This window comes from Hemicordylus capensis, chromosome 10, assembly GCF_027244095.1.
Source record: "Hemicordylus capensis ecotype Gifberg chromosome 10, rHemCap1.1.pri, whole genome shotgun sequence".
NCBI lineage: Eukaryota > Metazoa > Chordata > Lepidosauria > Squamata > Cordylidae > Hemicordylus > Hemicordylus capensis.
In genome coordinates this window covers 11,822,890-11,843,032 of record NC_069666.1, presented here as the reverse complement: position 1 = coordinate 11,843,032, position 20,143 = coordinate 11,822,890, and the positions used below count along the sequence as shown (strand labels likewise).

Sequence of the window (20,143 nt, the reverse complement as noted above, 5' to 3'; positions counted from 1 at the left end):
CCACCCTTCCAGAAATGTCTCAGGGCAGTTTACACCAGGGTGGATTTGATTTAAATCAAACTGATTTAAATCACTAGCAGGGTGGATAAAAATCAAAAAAATAAATAAATAAAATCAGATTTTTTTGATTTAAATCGGATTTTTTTTTATTTTTATCCACCCTACTAGTGATTTAAATCGTGATTTAAATCGTGATTTAAATCAGTTTGATTTAAATCAAATCCACCCTGGTTTACACGGAGAAATAACAAACAAATAAGATGGCTCCCTGTCCCAAAAGGGCTCACAATCTAAAAAGAAACACAAGATAGACACCAGCAAGAGTCACTTGAGGTACTGTGCTGGAGATGGATAGGGCCAGTTACTCTCCCCCTGCTATACAAAGAGAATCACCACATTAAAAGGTGCCTCTTTGCCAAGTTAGCAGGGGTTTGAGACTAAAATGTGGGAGACTATATATGCCACTCGGAGTTCCATAGAAGAGTGGAATACAAATGTAAAAAAATAAATGTCAAAGTAATTATTTCTTTATTTCTCAGTTGTTGAGTGCAGGGGGTTCTCAGACATGGGTCTCCAGGTGTTGGACTACAACATCCATCACCCACAGTGGGTTTTTGGCTGTGGATGATGGGAGCTGTAGTCTAGCAACATCAGAGGGCACACATTTGAAAACCTCTACTGTAATGAATTATGCTCCCTGTAGGGATCAATCATGGATGGCTTAGTCAATAGGGAGGCAACAATTTTGGGGACTGTTGTAAGAATTCAGCAGTAAACTGGGTTTTCCAGGAACATTGTGCTGATTTTGTGTGGGAGGTGGGCTTGTTTTTGTATTTCCCTTCTAAGTTACTTTTCCCCACCCTACTGGAACAAAGCAGTTTTTATTCTAAGTTTGCATCAGATGTTTGGACAGGGGCGCAATTTCAGTGCTTGCCCTGGGCACTATAATCCATAGATACGCCTCTGCTGGAGATGCCAGGGATCAAACGTGGGACCTTCTGTGTACAAAGGAGATACTCTACCTCTGATCTATAGCCTCTCTTCATTTTGGAACGGAAACAAATCTGACAGCATTAAACATGTGAATTCTGTTGATGGTATCTAGAACATCGGGGTAAAGAAAAACAAGTCCACATTGCAGCCAACTGGAAACAGTGTGCGTTTTGATTAGAAACAGGGAAGGCATCCCATAGCTGCAAATAAATAAATAAAAGACACCAAAGGGACGAAGAAGAAGCCACAGGTATTCAAAAGTGGTGCATTGGTTTTGACCATGCCTTTTAAATGTGCAGTCCATCTGTCCTCAATCTGCATTGCCCTCAGGGTTGAAATCTTGGCTGAGCATTTGTTGCAGAAGCCGAACTGCAGAGGACAATGTTCAGATTACTAGATTTCATGTAGATTAACACAAAGTAGTCCTATCTTGCTGGATTTTATGAAAACGTGCTTCATTAAGTTGCACTAAGACACAGTTGTAGAGAATGTAGACCCCTTGTGTTCCCATTAACTTTATTAGTGTTTATCTCCCATTTTAAGAATTCTCAACCATGGACCAACAGAAGTGAAGACTTTGATATACTATTTTAAAAGTGTCTTAGTGAAATCAGGCAAAGTTGTAGACGTTTCTAAAGCCAAAGCTGTAATGCTGAATTATCTAATTTCCTCTGGCAATAAAGAAATTTCCACCCACTGGCACAATTGTTTGTCTGGGGAAATCAGAAAATGCTTCTTAGCAATAGGTGTGATTGGGAATGGTGCCTCATTTTTAAAGGTGCTCAAAGTTTCACATCCACCTCTGCCTACCCACCCCAGTTCTTCCCACTTACCCAACACACTCCACACACAGGGCAGCAGTGATATAGGAAGATGCTGAAAGGCATCCTCTCATACTGTGCAGGAGGTGGCAATGGTAAACCCCTCCTGTATTCAACCAAAGAAAACCACGGGGCTCTGTGGGTGCCAGAAGTCGAAATCGACTTTATGGCACACTTTACCTTTAAACAGAAGTGGGGAAAAGGTTCCGCTTTCTTTTCTATGTAGTTGTATGGTACTAGGAGTTTCAAATTATGGTCTTTCAGAAGGACTAATTACTCTTTGCACCACTGGCACTAAAAGGAAAGAGATGCTGTATCTGCTGCACTACAGTGCCACCACTGCAGAAGGCCAACCGGTGTACTACAGTTATCAACACAGCATGGATCAGATGTTTCTGGTAGTTCTAACTGCTCCTATAATGCTGCCACCAATGGCTGTGCTGCTTAGTCTAAGCAAGAGGAAGACCACAGCATAGTGGAAGAGCTCTTTCTTTACAAGCAGAAAGTGCCAGGTTCAATCCTGGCCTCTCCAGGAAAATGGTACCCCTGTCTGTAACCCGACAGAGCCACTGCCAGTCAGTGTGGACAATGCTGAGTGAGGGGAGCCCATGGTCTGACTCTGTACAAGACAGATTCATGTGTTCAACTTGTCTCGCTCTTGGACTGTCCATTGATGCTTGCCTCCAGTCCTGCCAATAAGTTAACTAACATGAGCCTTACCCAAATCTAGGACCATGCCCAATTTTAACTCTAAGTTATCTGCATATCTTACACTGCTTAGGCTACTGGTGATCATATGAATTTTCATTATGTTTTTCCTTCCATTTATATGGGGCAAAAAAATATTTGTGTGTTTCTTGCTCTCAGCCTTTACTCAAGAAACAAAAAGTTCTATGTTTAGGGTGGGATTTTTTTCCTTTTGAATAACATGTGAGAAGGAGAGATGCAAATATATGTGTGGAATGATTACATGTATCACAAGATTTTCAGTGTAAATCTGAAACTAGTATAAGTATCTATTTACTTATTTCTCTTAGACGTGCCATTCCATCAGAAATCACATGCGTGGTGGAACTCACACAAGAGTTCCGGACACGTGGGCAGCAAGCAGCTTGGGCGGGCAGTGGAGTTGTGCATGTGGCAGGAGGCAGTTGGCCGGCTGGCAGACTTGGCCTTGCATGAGGAGGCAGGCAGTTTGGGCGGGCGGTGGAGCCACATGCCCGGCAGGAGGCGGTTGGCTGGCCGGAGAGAGGAGGGGGTGGGCGACTGAGAGAGTTGCCACCATCGATGGAGGCTTGACTGACTGAGGGAGGAAGCAGATTGGGCGGGCGGCAGGAGGCAGTGGCCTGAGTAAGGGCGCTGGTGGCAGCGAGGAGGATGGGAGGCTTCGGTGGCTGTGAGAGCTGGGGGCGGTGAAAGAGGAGGAGGATTGGAACCTTGGACAATGGAAGGAGCTGGCAGAGCATGGCCGAGTGAGGGGGCTGGTGGGGGTGAGCGGGAGAAGGTGGCACCTTCTCTACAGCGACCAATGGTGAGTGTGAATAAGTGAGGGGAGGAACACTGAGAACAGGCGCCAGGCAGCAGAGAGGGCACCTCAGAGAGGGTGGTGGGCAGCCCTCCTCTCCGCCCATCCTGCTGCCAGCCACTCAGGAGGCAGCTCCGTCTTTTTCCTGTAGAGGCCCTGCACTGGGGCCAAGCAGGACCACTATCTGCAGCACAGAGAGGAAGAGGGGGTGGGGCCCCAAGCGAGAAAGTATGAGGGGCAAAAGCACTGACTAAGATGAAGCCAAACAGGAACAACAGGAATAACAGCATATAACAGCAATAGGGCAGTAGCACCTAAATCATTGGGCCAAGCCTGGAGCACAGCGACCTGTGTGTACTAACTTTGTCCGCTGCCAGAAAAGTCACAAAAGACCCATGGTTAACGGGGTGACTGCTATCTGCTGTGTAGTTATGAGTGGTGAAAAAAAATCACAGCCACAGCTGAGCGTATGGGGGAAAACACAAACGGCCAAGCAGCAAGTAGGGCGGTGGGAGGAAAGGCCAAGCAAAATCTCCCGGCAGGAGAGCAAAGGCTAAGTGCACTACCACACAGATGCTCTGTGAAGGGTCAGCTAGTTTATACTATTTGTACTATTTATTTATTTATAGTATAAATATGGCCCTTTGCCCCACTGTTTAATAACTGCTCATGTCGTATATTTCTGATTTTTTAGTTGCATGATGTGCTGTCAGGATGACCACAAGATACTGGAAGTTTTCTGCAAAGACTCCTGTTACTAAATGCTGTGCCACCATAAGGCTTCGCAGTCATGCGAAGTATGTAAACTTGTCAGAAGTAGCAAAAACCAGACCACCACAACAGTCAAAATCTGAAGATGGAACAACAACAAAATTGCAGCATTAAATATGAAAAACATACATACTGTAATTTTTTTCATCAGCTACAATTGGAAATGCAGCTGAATGAGCTGATTGATTGATTTATATTTTTAGATACCCTCTGGAAAACATTTCAATGGCTATAAAATGCTAAGTAACTGATTTTAAATTCCTACAAAACTAAATCGAAACACATACTACAACTTTAGATTTAGAGACGTTTCAGAATGTTAGCCATTCTTATCTGGTGTGGTGGAGGTGGAATTCACGTCTTTTATTGGGTCCGCAGTTTCTTAGAAGCCAAGGATGGAGACATCTCAAACGAATGAGGTTTCTTGGAGGACACAGATAAGCCATATGATGTATTTTTACTTCAACATGTTACCATAGAAAGCTTTTCTATATTCTGTTAAACCAGGAGGACTGCCTCCCAGGATTAGCATGCACATCCAAAGAGTTAAACAAAGGATGCCCTCTAGTGTATCCCACCCCATCTGAGGAATGATTGGCAGGGACAGAAGACAGGATCTTTTTAATTGTGGCACCTGCCCTCTGTAACTCCCTGCTCCAGAAAATACACGTGACTCCCTCCTTGATACTCTTTTGCTGCTCGGTTAAAACTTCTTTATTTCAACAAAACCTTAACCAAAATCTTGACTATTTTTTTCTGGCCCTCTCTTGAGCTTTGTAGAAAGAGTGACTCAGCAAGCAAGCAAACATGTGGATGTAGTTTGCATGCAGCCCACTGACATTTTAATGATTTTCTGAATTGCAAAAAATGATATTTCATAGTGATATCTCATGACACTATAATGGTTTTTAAGTACACTGAGAAAGTAACAGAAAGTTTTGCTAATGGAACTCTTTCATTAGTCTCTAAATAATGCCCGAAAAAGTCATTTTCAAGTCATCAGAGAGGAAGATCATGTTTTCCTGAAAAAGCTCCCAGATTGTCAAACTATTGTGACTAAAATCACATAATAGTAGAACTTCAAAATCTGTATTTGCTTCCAAGGCCATTATAACATTCAAAATAATTTTATGGCTATTTGCACAACTCTGCTGCAAGGCTATGTCCAGCTAGCAGCCTCCCCTAGGCTTGATTTCACATTCAAGAGCAAGACAGATTAGGAAGAGACCACATGAAAGTGTGTCAGGGCTGGCTAGCAGCTCTTGATCCAAGAACCTCATGAGCTGAGGCTGGAACTCACTGGAAAATGAGTTGCTCCATTAAGGACGACAACTTATGTTAACACCCAGAACTGGTCTATAAACAAAAAATAGCATGAGAATACATAAAGGTGAACACAGTATTCAGAACTCGGCTGCCATGCTGAACAATGCTCAATAAATAAAACATGTTTTTGTTCTGTAACTTGCATACTGGAGCCTGTCACAGTTGATTAGTCCAAAATTGACCGCACTGCCAGGTAGATCTACTCAATTCCACAGTATGTTAAATATCTGCTGATAGATACAATTCCAAAAGATGACCTTCGCCATGGCTAAATTCCTGTCAGTTGCTGTAAGAATGAGGAAGCAACTTGTGGATTGATTATGATGCAAGGACTGTTTCATGGCTGTGGGATGGGCGTTATTTGGGGTCATTTGATGCTCCTCGCCTCCTATTTTAATGTTTGCAAGCACACGACCGAAAATCAGGAGCACACCTGGCTCTCCTATCCTATCCTATCCAGGATGGGCACTTGTCCTACCTTGCCAGCAATCTTGTGAACAAGACTTGTGATTTTTGAAATCAAAGATAGGCTGGTGGAAAGAGATGCACAGAATACTTTCAAATGCCAGAATGAACTGCTTTAAAACCTTTGATACATACTCCTCATTACATTTTCTGCTGCGAGTAGAACACTGGCTCTGTAAATATTCCAGTCCTCATTTTAAACAAACATCAACTGGCTTCATATACTATTTACTTACAACAATAATTTATGTACTTTTATATTTTATATAAAATTTTTATACACACACACACTCTACATTGTGTGGGGAAAATGTCATGTGTTTCAGCCAAACCAAAATATCGCTTGGCCCAACCATTTAAAGTTTCCTGGCTATTCCTCTGTCCTAAACAATCTAAATCCTTTTCAGTCTAGAAGAATTCAGTTTCTGAACAGCAGACACTCGCTGTATTAAGTACAGCTTCAACAGAAAGTTACCAAATGTATTAATAGGTTCCAGAAAGATGATTGAAGTAGATACGCAACACGCAAAAAATGACACCAATTTGCAAATCTGCCTCTATGGAACATTCCAGAACCTAAATATGAGTGTAAACATTTTGAACCTGGAGAATTCAGTAATGGGGGGGGGGGCGGGCAGGGGTTTCATAGTATACCCAGATCATCATCCTCCCCTTTGGGCTTGCTTCCACTAAGAGAGCTCGTCTTGTGGTAGCAAGCATGAATTGTCCCCTTTGCTAAGCAGGGTCCACCCTGGTTTGCATTTGGATGAGTGATGACATGTGAGAGCTGTCTGCTATCAGATATTCGGCTGTAGCTCAGTGATAGAGCATCTGCTTGCATGAAGAAGGTCCCAGGCTCAATCTCTGGCATCTCCAGATAGGGCTCGTAAAGACTCCTGCCTGTAACCTTGGAGAAGCCACTGCCAGTCAGTGCAGATGCCTGGCCTACTTCCAACCCTACAATCCCTGTCTCTGCACCCGCAAGTGCTCCTGTAGGATTTCCCTTGTTGTCCATCCAGAGGTTGTCATGGCAATTCACCTGAGCACACTTCAGCACACAGACACATCTTCTGGTCCTGAAAGCTCTGCTTCAGGCACCGATTGAATGGGAAGCTCAGGCACTTTTGCCAGCATTCAGAGAGGGAGTAGGACCACACCAGGGTTGTGATAGGGGGCACAGTGAGGGACTGAGATCCCCCAACTATGGGCGTGGTTTACCATAAATTTTAAATTTTGAAGCATTAATGTAGTTATTGCTTCAGTGCTTCCCATCAAATTCTAGAAGCCTGCTAATGTCAGCCTCAAGTTCTGAGGTGACCAGTAAATCCTGCGGCACCTTTAGATTGGTTTCCCTGTAAAATTAATAATATAATCTTTACATTAAACTCTGCTTATATTCTTCGCCACTCTTATTTTGCCCACAATGTCACTTACTAGCTGCAGACACACAAAAGCTTTTTTCAGAGAGATTAAAGAGATAGGCACACTCATTTTTTTCTGCCCCACTATCGCCATTAGTCACAGTTTTTGCTTCAAAAACCTACAAAACCCAGTTTAGGCAAAGATGACACTATCACATCGCCATCAGTTATCTTAAAAACTACAGCTGGCTTTATCATATTGTGGTCAATTATCTTACAAACCACGGTTAGCTCTAATGCATTGCAGTCGGTCCTCTCAAAAACCATGGTTGATTGTGGCTAAATGTTACATCAGGCTTCCTCTCTGGAAACTTGTAAAGAGATCTGTAAAGACCATACTGTTCCACAAGGCTTTTCTTTGGGAGGGGTGGCTGAACTGGTCGCCTGGTTGTTTTAATTATCTCTCTGCAGTTTTAAGATTGTTTTATGTTTCTTGGTTATGGTGTTATATTTATTTTTCAATTTATGCCTTCATTGGATAGTTTTTAGGGTTTTTTGTTATTGTAAGTCATGTTGGGCCTAAGTGGCTTCAAAAACATGTGATGTTAAATCCCTTAAATAAATAATCAACAGAGGAGCAGAGAATTCGGCCATCTTAATTCGGCCTCAGGCTGACCAGAGAGAAATCCTCACTCTGCCTCAGGAAAACCAACCCCTATAACCAAGGCCACATGGAATCAGAAAACATCACTGGCCCAATCCAAAGGGCCAGCCAGGGTCACATACCTCACCACACTAGCCAAGCTCCCCAACGTTCCCTCCAGTGTGAGGTAAAATCTAGCCCAGGCCCCCAAACAGGAGATATCCTAAGTAGGAAAAGAGGGTGGTGGTTTTTTTTGTCCCCCCCCCCCCATTTCATTAAAAAGCTGGCATTGTAAAGGTCGAACATCTGCATCACAATCATTTCTTTTGAGGCTTTGAAGAAAGAAAACAAATATGATTTAGTCAGACACCGTCCAGCCATCCCACACACAGGTTACTAAGTATAACAGGAATGGCAGAACCTCTGCCAGCTGAAAGACATTTACACCATCACAAACACAAACACTCCACTGAGGAAAAGCTTTTTTACTTCAAAGGGAAATTAAATATAATTTTACAGTAGCAACCACCAAACTGGGTAATGTGGGATTTCAAAAAGGTTTTTTTCCCCCCCGGGAGACACTTGAAAAGACTCTTAATAATCAAATACCAGTTTCAGTGCTTTCGGCAAGATAGTAAATCTTTATTTTAGCAAGGGGCTCCATGATTTTCACCATCTTGAAACATATGTCACTTTATTCAGATGAAATATCAGTCACCGTTCTGTCCTCCTGATTTTCCAAAGGACAGTCTTACTTGGAAGTAGCTTCTGCAAAGAAGCCAAAAATGTCAAATAAAAGTGCAAAGAACTTTGGAAAGATTTTTCAAAGCTAAGGAGCCCTAGGGGATAGCTACTTAAAAGGAGCTCTTACTTTGTGTTCATGTCTCCAGTTTCATAGGATGCTGCTAAATCTACTTCAAAGGCCCTTCAGGTCCTTTCGACACCAAAGGTGGTGACCCAAGACAGGGCCTTTCTCATGGTGGCATCCATGTTCAGAACGTTCTCATAGGGAGGCTGACCTGGCACCAATCTTAGGAACAGAGGAAGCTGCTTTATACTGGTCCATCTAGCTCAGTACGGTCTACTCTGACTGGAAGGAGCTCTCCAAGGTTTCAAGCAGTAGACTCTTCCAGCCCTACCTGCAGATGCCAGGGAGTGAACCTGCGACCTTCTGCATGCACGCACATGCTCGACCACTGAGCTACAGCTGTAAGATATTCCTCCCCTAAGGGGAATATCTTACAGCAGACAGCACTTGTATGTAACCAGGGAGAACTCTGCTTAGCAAAGGAGACAATTCATGCTTTCAGCTGCAAGGCCAGCTTTCCTCCCTAAACCAGCTCTCCTCTAAAGTGTTGTTGGCACCAAGTGAAGACCTTTTCATTGCCCCAGGTCGGATCCCTAGAGAGGATAGATTATGCCCATGTGGTATGGGGGAAGTCGAATCCATCCAACTGCATGTTTTGTTGCGCTGTCCATTATATAGAGATTTAAGATGCTCTATTAACTCCTCTTCTGACACCCTTCCGAGGCTGCTCAGGAGATTTTTATGTTTCTTATCTTCTTGCGGATAGAACTTTAGATGTCACCTTTAGGGTGGCCAAATTTTCTTCTATTGCAGTATTGTTATGGCAGCAAGTTTTTCTTGATTAATTTTATAATTTTTATTGATTATCTGTGGATATTAATTTACATATTTACATATTTCCTTCTTCCAATTGTATTTTCCTATGTTATGAGAGGTTTTGTTTATGTCATGTTATGCTGACCTTGGGTCGTAAATAAAGATAGATAGATATATTGCCCCAGGTCTTTTAGACCTTCTAGTTTTACATTTGATCTCATCAAAAATTTAAAAAATGTTTCGTTGTGCTATTCCCATACAGTGGCAACACAAGAGCCTGGCAGTGTTGCTGCCTCACCCTGCACCACCTCTATGGACCCGTAACACCAGCCTTGTGTTGAGTTTTTCATCACCCACTGTAACCTGTCACAGCCCTTTATCTGACTAAAATGAACTGAAAACCTACCATCAAGCTTGGCAGTTTAAGTGTAACAGAGGCCATAAGGCTCACTGCTAGAGAGTAGTAACAAATCAGCCTAGGAAGGAAGGAACAGGAAGTGCAACATTAAGAAGACTGCAATCGATACATGTAATGGGTATTTTAAGTAATAAAACCTGTACTAAAAACCTGAAATTATAAGCCACTTTAAGGACCTTATAAAGACAAGAAGCACATTTGAGAAAGCCCTCTTTCCCCTGCGTGTCCCCTGTACTCAGCATGTTCCCCAGCAAAAAAAATAAGGATGGGAGGACACGACGGAGACATCAGGGTAGGCCTCCAACAATTCATCACTGCAGTGCTTTGTGCACAAACACACCCACCTACTTATTTCTAGCTTAATTACTTCAAATAATTAAGCCATGCTAACGTGGCAAAGAGGCACCTTTTAACATGGTGATTCTCTTTTATTTAGCAGGGGGAACAATTAAAACTTAACTGCACTAAATGCAACTAACAGAGATTAAACTATTAAAAGTAACCAATATCCTCCTCACAGAGAGTATTTATTTGTTTGTAAATCTTAACAGCTAAAAAATATAAACTTTGCAATTGTCTCTGCTCCATGAAGGGGAAAACAAATAAAAAACAGCCTATCGAATTTGGTTTCTTCCTGTGATGATGAAACACGTATAGCATGCTTCTTTCTCCCTAGCTGTAATATAGCACGTGTGCATTACTAAATGATTGCAATATGTATTAGTCTATAAAAAGATACTGAAAAGCTAAGTGATCTGACTTATTTTTAGCCTAATTTTAAAAAAAAAGATCTACTTGTTTTATCGACTGGGAGGGGAAAACACACTTAAATATTTATGCAACCGTGAAAAATGCCCTATGCTATCATCCGGCTAGGTCATTTGGCTTACACTTTTGAAGACCTTCTCTTTAATATCAATCCAAGTACATGTTGTCCTGGAAAGATTTCAGCTGTAGCACATTTTCATCTAGAGCCAGAATATCACTAGTCTCCCATGCCTATTCTCTCTGCATTTTATCTTGCTTGGAGGAGAACACTGTATTAGTTGCAGCAGATTCAGCCTAGTTCCTAACTGCCATATGTGCAATCTGAAGGAAATAATTTAAGAATGTAAGCCTCCAGTATTGTTTGACTGCATAGTTCATACAGCAAAGTTTGAGGCAAATATGATTATCCTTGGGACTTTTGAACCACAGCTACTAAAGCTGTAATCAGGCCTGCCAATGGGGTGGTGGAGTACAGATGCACTAGGGTGACCATTTTTCATTGATCAATCAATTATATATTTTGTCTATTTCTAAAAGAGCTGGAAATGCTATGATTCTTATAACTCAGCCTGATTACAGGCTTCAGAAAATTAGCACTGAGTACTCCCACTGAAAGTAATGGGACAAATAATGCATTCCATGCATTCCTATAGCCATTTGGAAGGAACCAATGCATTTCAGTGGGCACCCCCAATCATTCGTTTTAGGATATCCTGAAACACTTGGACACCATAGGACTTGCATGCCAAGCGACAGTCTCAGGTTCAATCCCTGGCAGCATCTCCAGGAAGGTCTGGGAAAGGCTCCTGCCTGAAACCAAGGAGAGCTACAGCCAGACCTCATTCAGGCTTTTCAGAATTGGTTGGTTTTTAAAAAGTTTTTAAAGTGTTTTGTATTGTATTAATTTGTCTTGTTTTATGTGTTTTTACTGGAAGTATTTTTTTTTAAGTGTTGTGGGCTGCCCAGAGAACAATTTGTTATGGAGCAGCTGACAAATAAAGTTTATTAATTATTTTTTTATTATTTATTACTTCCATTGGAAGCATTTTAAGTTGTTCCACAGCAGCCCCATCATGTAACACCAATGATCTTCACTATTTTTCAAGTGGGGGCCACTTTGGCAAAAAAGACCCTTCAACATGAGAATCATTTCCCATGGTGCTGAACTGTCCACAGTACTGTGCGTTTCTCAGTACTGTCAGAAACATGGCAATTAAATCTTCCAACTAAGGTTGGATTGTGGAATTATTAGAACTTAAGACACTACAGTATTCTTCTGTGTTTCTACAGTATAATGATTCTTCTTATTGTATTTCGTGCTGGTTTTTGACTGTAATAATAAACTAAACTAAAAGCCTCCACTTTGACACTGCTTGAGAATGCCAATTAAGCTTTCTAGCATGGGCTATCATCAGCTTGCTCAACGATACTTGATATCATACAAGGACAGGGAGGGGGTCATCTCGTCCGTTTTCAGAATTTTAAAAAGTCTTTGTTTGTTACAGCTGCAGTATGTTAATACTCTATTTACAAATTTTTAATCCTATCTTAAACAAATGAAGTCTCAGAAAATGACTGGTTCTTTTACTGCTAAACATTCTATTTAAAACAATCTAAAATAGAAGTTGAGAGTTCAGTTTAAAGTAAGATAATCCTCTCCAAATTCAGAACTGGGAACAAGAAGCCCTGTTTTCATGTCCTCTTCGCAAAACATATAGGAGCAGAAACATGTGCATTAAACAAAAACTCTATTGCCTCATTTATAAGCAGGAATGCTGCAGAGTGCACTCTTTCAAAGCATCTTGCACAGGCATATACATTTGTGGATGTACAGAAGCAACTGGAATATAGAAGTACTACAGTGAATAGAAAATAATACTCATAGTTTGCTATATAAGGGCACAGGGTGAAGAGACTTCATATTCTTAGGTAGTTCAAACTATATAATAATGCCGTCTGTTGCTGATGAAAAAGCAGAGCATAATGCCAATTGTCAAGCCTACTGGGAAAGAGGTTTGTAGATCTGTCTTCAGCTCCAAAAGAAGAAAGGAAAAGTATAAGAATGGAGAATGTCCATGTTGATCTTCCCAGCATGGCCCCTAGTTATTCAAATTTCACTTGTATAAGCTTTAAGATATGATTGCAATTATGACAACACAAACGTTGATGACTGGCTGCTTTTCATTAATGCTCCATGTGCAACAAATGTGTCACTAATAAAAACAACATGACATTTGCTGGGGCCTGGGGCACTGATGCCAAGACGTTCTTGAGCAGAGTTCTGAAAGGGAATCTTTGGCGGCAGTTGTGTTAGCCCTTTAACAACACATTTGTTGTTCATATCTTATAAGGCAACACACTAATAGAGGTATATAGTATTGATCACAATCTTAAAGCTCAATAATGTATCACTCTGAATTAGGGGAGGAGAGCTGGTCTTCTGGTAGCAGGTATGAACTGTCCCTTTTCCTAAGCAGAATCCACCTCAGTTTGCATTTAGATGGAAGACTTCATGTGAGTGCTGTGAGATATTCCCCTTAGGGGATGGGGGCCATACCTCAAGAGAAGAGCTTGCATGCAGAAGATCCCAGTTTCAATCCATGACATCTCCAGGTAGGGCTGGGAGAGACTCCTGCCTAAAACTCTGGAGAGTCACTGGTAGGAAGTGAAGACAACACTGAGCTAGATGGACCAATGGTCTGACTCGGTATAAAACTGTTTCCTATGTTCCATTGTGCTGAACGTGAGACCTTACCTCCACAGAAAGATGCCAGTTTGGGACAATCTCAGAGGAATGAAAGCTTTGTTAACATCATTTCATCTGCTTCACACACACACACACACACACACACACAAACACCCCTAACTTCATTTGATGTTCTAGTCTCTGAACGAAGACTGAGCACCTGTGACTCAGCATAGTGTAGTGGTTAGTGTTGGACTAGGACCAGGAAGACCTGAGTTCGAATCCCCATTCAACCATGAAACTCATTGAGTGACTCTGGGGCAGTCATACATCTCTCAGCCTAACCTACCTCACAGGGTTGTTGTGAGGATAAAAATAACCATGTACACTGCTCTGAGCTCCTCGGAGGAAAAGCGAGATATAAGTGTAAAAATAAAACAAACAAACTCACATAATGGCCCAATACAGATGTAATAACAAACTATGATTTATCATTGTGTGAATGAGAAGGCTTGACTCATAGTTATGTGTTTTGAAGCTCTTTACTACAGAGGAAGAAAATTTAAGAGAAGGACGACAGGAGATTTTAGAAGAGGGAAAAGAAAATCCTCTCTCTACAGTATTTTGAAAGCACTGTTGACAGCCCAGATGGATTCGTCCCAATATAAAATTACCGCACAGACTATGTTGGGTACATAGGCAGGCTACAAACATAAGTACAAGCTAAAAAGACAAACAAAGGATATACTCCTATAAATTATCTGAGAAACTGGTGTTTGTATGACTTTAAAAGAAAACTGACATGGAAGTCAACAAAGCCTAGAATATCAAGAGCTGTGAAGAAAAGATCTTTCTGACACTGAAGGGGTCAGTCCGTGGCACAGGGACCTCATGCAGCAGAAGCAGTGGTGAGCTGTGGCTTTCTCATATAGGAGCAGAAAGGCCCATGAGCCCAAGTCAGAGAGAATCCTAGAGCTGAAGGGAGCCTTAGGAAGACTGGAAGCTGCCTTACACCAAAGCAGACCATTGGTCCGTCTAGCTCAGTATTGTCTACACTGACTGCAGCTACTCTCGAAGGTTCCAGGCAGGAGTTTTCCCCAGATCCACCTCGAGATGCCCAGAGGCTTTACAGACAGGGCTTCTACCCCAAATCTCCTTCGGGAGACAGTGTGTGCATTCACACACCAGCCAAACTTACCCAACAAGGATCATATCAGAAAGTTTACTAAGAATGATTTGTATGTATTTGGGAATTTGTATTCCTCCTTTCTGCTAAAAAAAAATTGTGCCCAAGGCTGCTCACATAACCAAATAAAGTCATGAACATAATAAAACAGTTACAAGTTCACAGTCTATAAAACACAAGGGGTAAGATTCAAAGCAAGTTCACAGTCTACTAAAGGAAAACGGGTTTTTCAGTAAGATGAAAAGCCAGTAGTGAAGGGGCAAAATAAGCCTCATTAGAAGGAGAGTTCTAAAGACCTGGATGCAAATATCAATTAGCAACGGGAGAGTGCCATAATATTGCTCTCTGAAACTCTGCTCTGGTGTTATAGAAATCAGAGATGCATACAGTGTCACTGAGAGCATGCACTGAAGCCCCACCCTATGCCAATATGCTCATAAGCTCTCCACCCCAACACTGTCCGCATTCACAGTGTCTGCCTACAGACACAAATGCTGTAACTCCAGTCATGGGGGGAGGAGCTTCTGAGCCTGTCAGTATGGGGGCAGAGTTTCAAAGCACACTTTCGAAGATGCTGTACGCGAATACAGAGCCCCTGTTTTTTATAATGTCCAAACAAAGCTCGAGCAATCTAGGATTGAAAGTGTCAATTTCAATAAAGGAGAGCGGGGACAGAAGCAAAATATCAACTGCAGTACTAGTGTAGATGCAAAAATCTTTCTTCTTTTTTTTCCTTTTGTAACAAGCTGAATATTTTCCTCCTGTTGTCTGGAAATGTCCTGGCACAGCACAAGACCAGAATATGGTTCTTTAGGGAGTTTGTTTCAGTTTGTTTTATGTTTATGATGGGTTCCTCAAAGCCCAAGGGAGGATTCACTGAAGAATGCAAGTTCCTAAATCCCACAGTGAATTGTGCAACTTCTAAGAACTCCCAGCAAAGTCTCCCAGACAAATGCACTTTGGTGCTGAACCATTCCCACCCCAGTCCAAAAAAGCAAAGCCACAAACCACAGGTTTGTGCTGGCATGTTCAAGTGAAAAAAACTTTTGAAAAGAGACAAAACCACTTAATAAAAATCAACATGGTACAAAAATGAGTGGAGTTTGAGACCGGATTTGTATTTTATAGCACAAGCAACTGCTTCCCTGTGGGCTGCTCCCATACCACGGAAGCAAAGTCTGCATGCAGGGATTGCAGAGTGGAGAAGGGATGGCTTTGATAGGAACAGAGGAAGCTGCCTTCTACCTAGTCAGACCATAGGTCCATCTAGCTCCGTATTGTATTCAAAGACTGGCAGCAGCTTCTCCAAGGTTGCAGGCAAGAATCTCTCTCGGCCCTATCTGGAGATGCTGCCAGGAAGGGAACTTGGAACCTTCTGCTCTTCTCAGAGCGGCCCATCCCCTAAGGGGAATATTTACAGTGCTCACACATGTATACCATTCAAATGCAACAAAGGTGGACCCTGCTTAGCAAAGGGACAAGTCATGCTTGCTACCACAAGACCAGCTCTCTCTCTGGTCTTGGCATATTGTCAGGCTTTGTGTGTGAAAAGACATGCACAAGGGGAGGAGACAAGGCCTGGAGAGGCACCATAGTTCAGTGGCAGAATACCTGCCACTGCCATAGTTCAGTGGCAGGATACCTGCTCGGCATGCAGAAGGTCCAATCCCTGGCACCACCAGGTAGGGCTGAGAGAGACTGCTACCTGAAACTGTGGAGAGCCACTGCTGGTCAGTGTAGACAAGGGCTGCATAGCTTTGGCCCTCCCGCAGATGTTGGACACAACTCCTGGCGACCCCAGGGCCCTGTGGTTGTCTTTGGTAGAATACAGGAGGGGTTTACCATTGCCTTCTCCCATGCAGTATGAGATGATGCCTTTCAGCATCTTCCTATATCACTGCTGCCTGATATAGGTGTTTCTCATAGTCTGGGAAACATACCAGCAGGGATTCGAAACGGCAACCTCTTGCTCCCTAGGCAAGTTACTTCCCCACTGCACCACAATGTTTATAAACTGTTCTCCAGCCAAAGTTCTCAAAACGGTTTCCATAGGAAAATAAATAATACATCAATAAGATGGACCCCTGTCCCCAAAGATTGTCCCACAATCTAAAAAAACCAAAACCATAAGGTTGACACCAGCGACAGCCACTGAAGGGATGCTATGCTGACTACAACTCCCATCATCCCTCTTGGCCACTGTTGCTGGAGATTATGGGAGTAAGGTTCACCTCCATTATTATTGGTTTTATAAATCCAAGAGGTAGCTTTTGCAGCCTCCGAGGGCCACATGACACTGTGAAATTTTATCAGTGTCGTCAGATGAATGGAAATAAAAATTGGCAGGCAGATAACTCCATGGAGAAAGTACAACCATTTGTTCGTTGCCACCTTAACCCTGACCCCAACCTTTTCCTCTGTGCAGAAGTGACTACACTTTTACCTGTAACTGTTGGGGGTAGGGACAAAGAAGGGGTGATGACACAGAGAAAGCTGTAAGCGTAACAATGTTATCACTTATTTTCCATCTCAGGGGAGGGGGGGATAGATGCTGCCAAAAATCACTAAGAGCATTTGTACCTGGAGAGCATTCCGATGGCCAAAACGTGTGGGCCACCTAGCTCATGGAGGAAGGAAGCGTGAGAGAAAAAGAAGCCGCATCTTCTGGACAGAGGCAACCTCAGCCAGTCTCAGACCAGCCCTGATTGCACCACCTGAGATGCAACAGCAGCATCAATAGCAGCTGATCCTGTGTCATAACAAGACACCACCCGCCTGCCTTCTCCTTTCAGTTTCTGTTTTAGCGCTAAAGTTGAAAACTATTGACATTCTACTCCTTTTTTAAAACAAAAAAAATCATAATATTGCAAACTAATATGGCAAACACCATTGCCCCGTTGACATACAATAAGGGAATTGTATGCCAAGTTACATATATGAAGTTACATATTTGGCAGCTGACAATATTTTAACCTCATATGTTCTGCAAAAAGGCTGTGCACCAGTGAATAAGAGCAAAACTTACATAGTCATCTGTGGCATCTTTGGCAGCTGTAATGGTTAAATCCAGCAGCAAAGGAACGATGGTAGTAAACCAAGATAACAAGGATATGTCCGGGATCAGCTGAAAGAGAGAGAAATTAGATTTGGTGAAAAAATGGTATTACAAAATCTTGTAGTTTCATATTTAATTATTTTATTTTACTGATTTCAAATATTTATGAGTCACTTGACTACTTAAAAGTTTCCAAAGTGATGGAAAATCTTAAACAGCTGAACAATTAAAATTAGAATAATAATTAAAAAAAAAAAAACTTAACCTGAACAATTACAATTATATTACCTGAATATAATTTTTTAATATCTTGTTTAAAACAACTTTTGAAAAGATACCTGTTTCATCAGGCTTTTAGTTTATAATGTTTTAAAGCTGTTAAAGTTTTATTTATGGTAATTTTAATCTGTTCTATATTATTCTTATATTAAGTAAGATTGGTCAGTTCGGACATCACAATCGAACTTGGTTTCTTCTAACCTAAATCAGAAGTAAATACTCATGTGGGCATTGGAGGTGGGGGGGAGTGCATACTCCCACAACTCAGGTACATTGTGTGGAGCCAAGCTTTAAGGACTGGGCCATAGATCAGTGGCAGAGCATCTGCTTTGCATGCAGAAGGTCCCATGTTCAATCCCTGGCATTGGGAAACTCTTGCCTGAATCTCTGAATCTGCCTGTCAATCTGTTTTATTTCTGCCCTATTTTTAGATCTGCAGTGTTCTGATATGGTTGTCTTTAGGTTTATTTTGCTGTTTCATGTTTGCTCTATTTTAAGAACTGTGGTTGTTTGATACGATCATTTGACTAATCAATAAAATTCTATTCTATTCATTGCCAGTCAGAGAATACTGAGCTAGATAGACCAATGGTCTGACTCAGTATAAGTCAGTTTTCTATGTTTAACCAAGGTTCCCAGTGACATCTGAACTGGGTAAGTGGCAAGTGCACAAACTTAGATTCAGATGTTTAAACAAACCATGGTTTTGCATTATGTCCGAAGCCAGCTAAGATTGGAATTGTATTTTTACAAGCATGGAATGCAGAATTTATAGACCGAAAGAGACCATGTAGACTGCAGCAGGAGAACACAAAAAAGCTCAACTAGAGAAAAGGTTTGTGAAAACCTGGGCAATCTTTGTGATGTATTTGAATGGCAAATGGGGATCATGTCAAAACATATTCATTGCTTTCTCTTTTATAGCAATTGTAACTTAATCTGTTTTCAGAACAAAAGAGAAATTAAATATAACCTGTAAAATCAGAAGGAAAACAAAGTAGGCATTTGCAACCCGCTTGAACTGCTCAAACAAATTAACAGGCAAAAATGTCAGCACGTTGTACTTGGACGTTCGGATGCAATTGTTCTGAAAAATAAGACCAAAAGGTTTAGGATATGCAATTGTGAAAGAATAAAAATATCTACATTAGCAGAAAATCCAGAAAATTAACCTGCTCAGCACTGTGAAGCAGTCTGTTTTTCTGGGTGGGTTCAGAGTGACAACCACCGGCAGCTCTGTAAGTTGGTAAAAAGTCAGGAACGTAAGTGAGAGCAAGTGTTCCAGGGGGTGTGATATGCTAACCTACCCAAGTTAAGTTACCAAGATTTTCTGCCCAACATTTTATCAACTTCCACCCTCAAGATCTGGAAGTCAGGCAAAAAAATCTCAGTAAAACGTCAGGCAGCCCTATGTAAAGTGCTATAGTCTGAGGGCTATAGGCCACCTTCAGCCTCAGAGACACAACACCTCTAAATACCAGTTGCAGGGGAGAGGGCATGCCCTCAGCTCTTTCCTGCTGGCTTCCCAGAGGCATCTGGTGGACCACTGTGTGAAAGAGGATGGTGGACTAGATTCAGCAGAGCTGCTTTTGTGTTCTTTTGTTCTAACAGGGAAAGGACATGAAAGCAAAGGAGAATGAAAGGCAGAGATTGGAGGTCAATGTCTTTGAAGAGGCACATTTAAGCAATCACAAGGAAGAAGACCATGTGGATGTTCTTCTTGCTAACTAGGTGAAGAGCCTTCAATGGTCTTTAAATTTAAGTGTTTTAATTGTTTTAAATTGTTAACTTTTAATGGCTTGAATTATTTTGTTAGATTATACATTTGTAAGCCTCCCAGGGCTATTTAGATCATTTGTTACGTGTTTATACTGCCGCCCAAACAAAGAAGCAAATAAAACTCCTGCTTAGCCTCACAGGGTTGTTGTGAGGATAAATATGGGGGGGGGGACCATATAAGTCACCCTGAGCTCCTTAGAGGAACTGTGGGATATAAATGCAATAAATGAACATAATGAACATAATGAAAATCCTTAGTGGATGGAATGAAAATCAGGCAGCAAACAGGTAAAGTTGTGCTGTCGAGTCAGTGTCAACTCCTGGCAACCACAGAGCCATGTAGTTTTCTTTGGTAGAATACAGGAGGGGTTTACCATTGCCATCTCCTGCACAATATGAGATGGTGTGAATTATTCCTGTGGTCCGATGCACATCAGAATCTT

The 20,143-nt window shown here is 41.8% G+C and overlaps 1 protein-coding gene across 1 annotated transcript in view; it reads right to left on the bottom strand.

Moving 5' to 3' along the window:
- The window catches only part of ATP8B4 (ATPase phospholipid transporting 8B4 (putative)), a 103,732-nt gene that overhangs the window by 53,259 nt on the left and 30,330 nt on the right, over positions 1–20,143 (bottom strand). Inside the window, 3 exon segments of the mRNA XM_053272501.1 lie at positions 1,176–1,362; positions 17,613–17,711; positions 18,895–19,008. Of these exon segments, the coding sequence (XP_053128476.1) occupies positions 1,176–1,362; positions 17,613–17,711; positions 18,895–19,008 (400 nt within the window).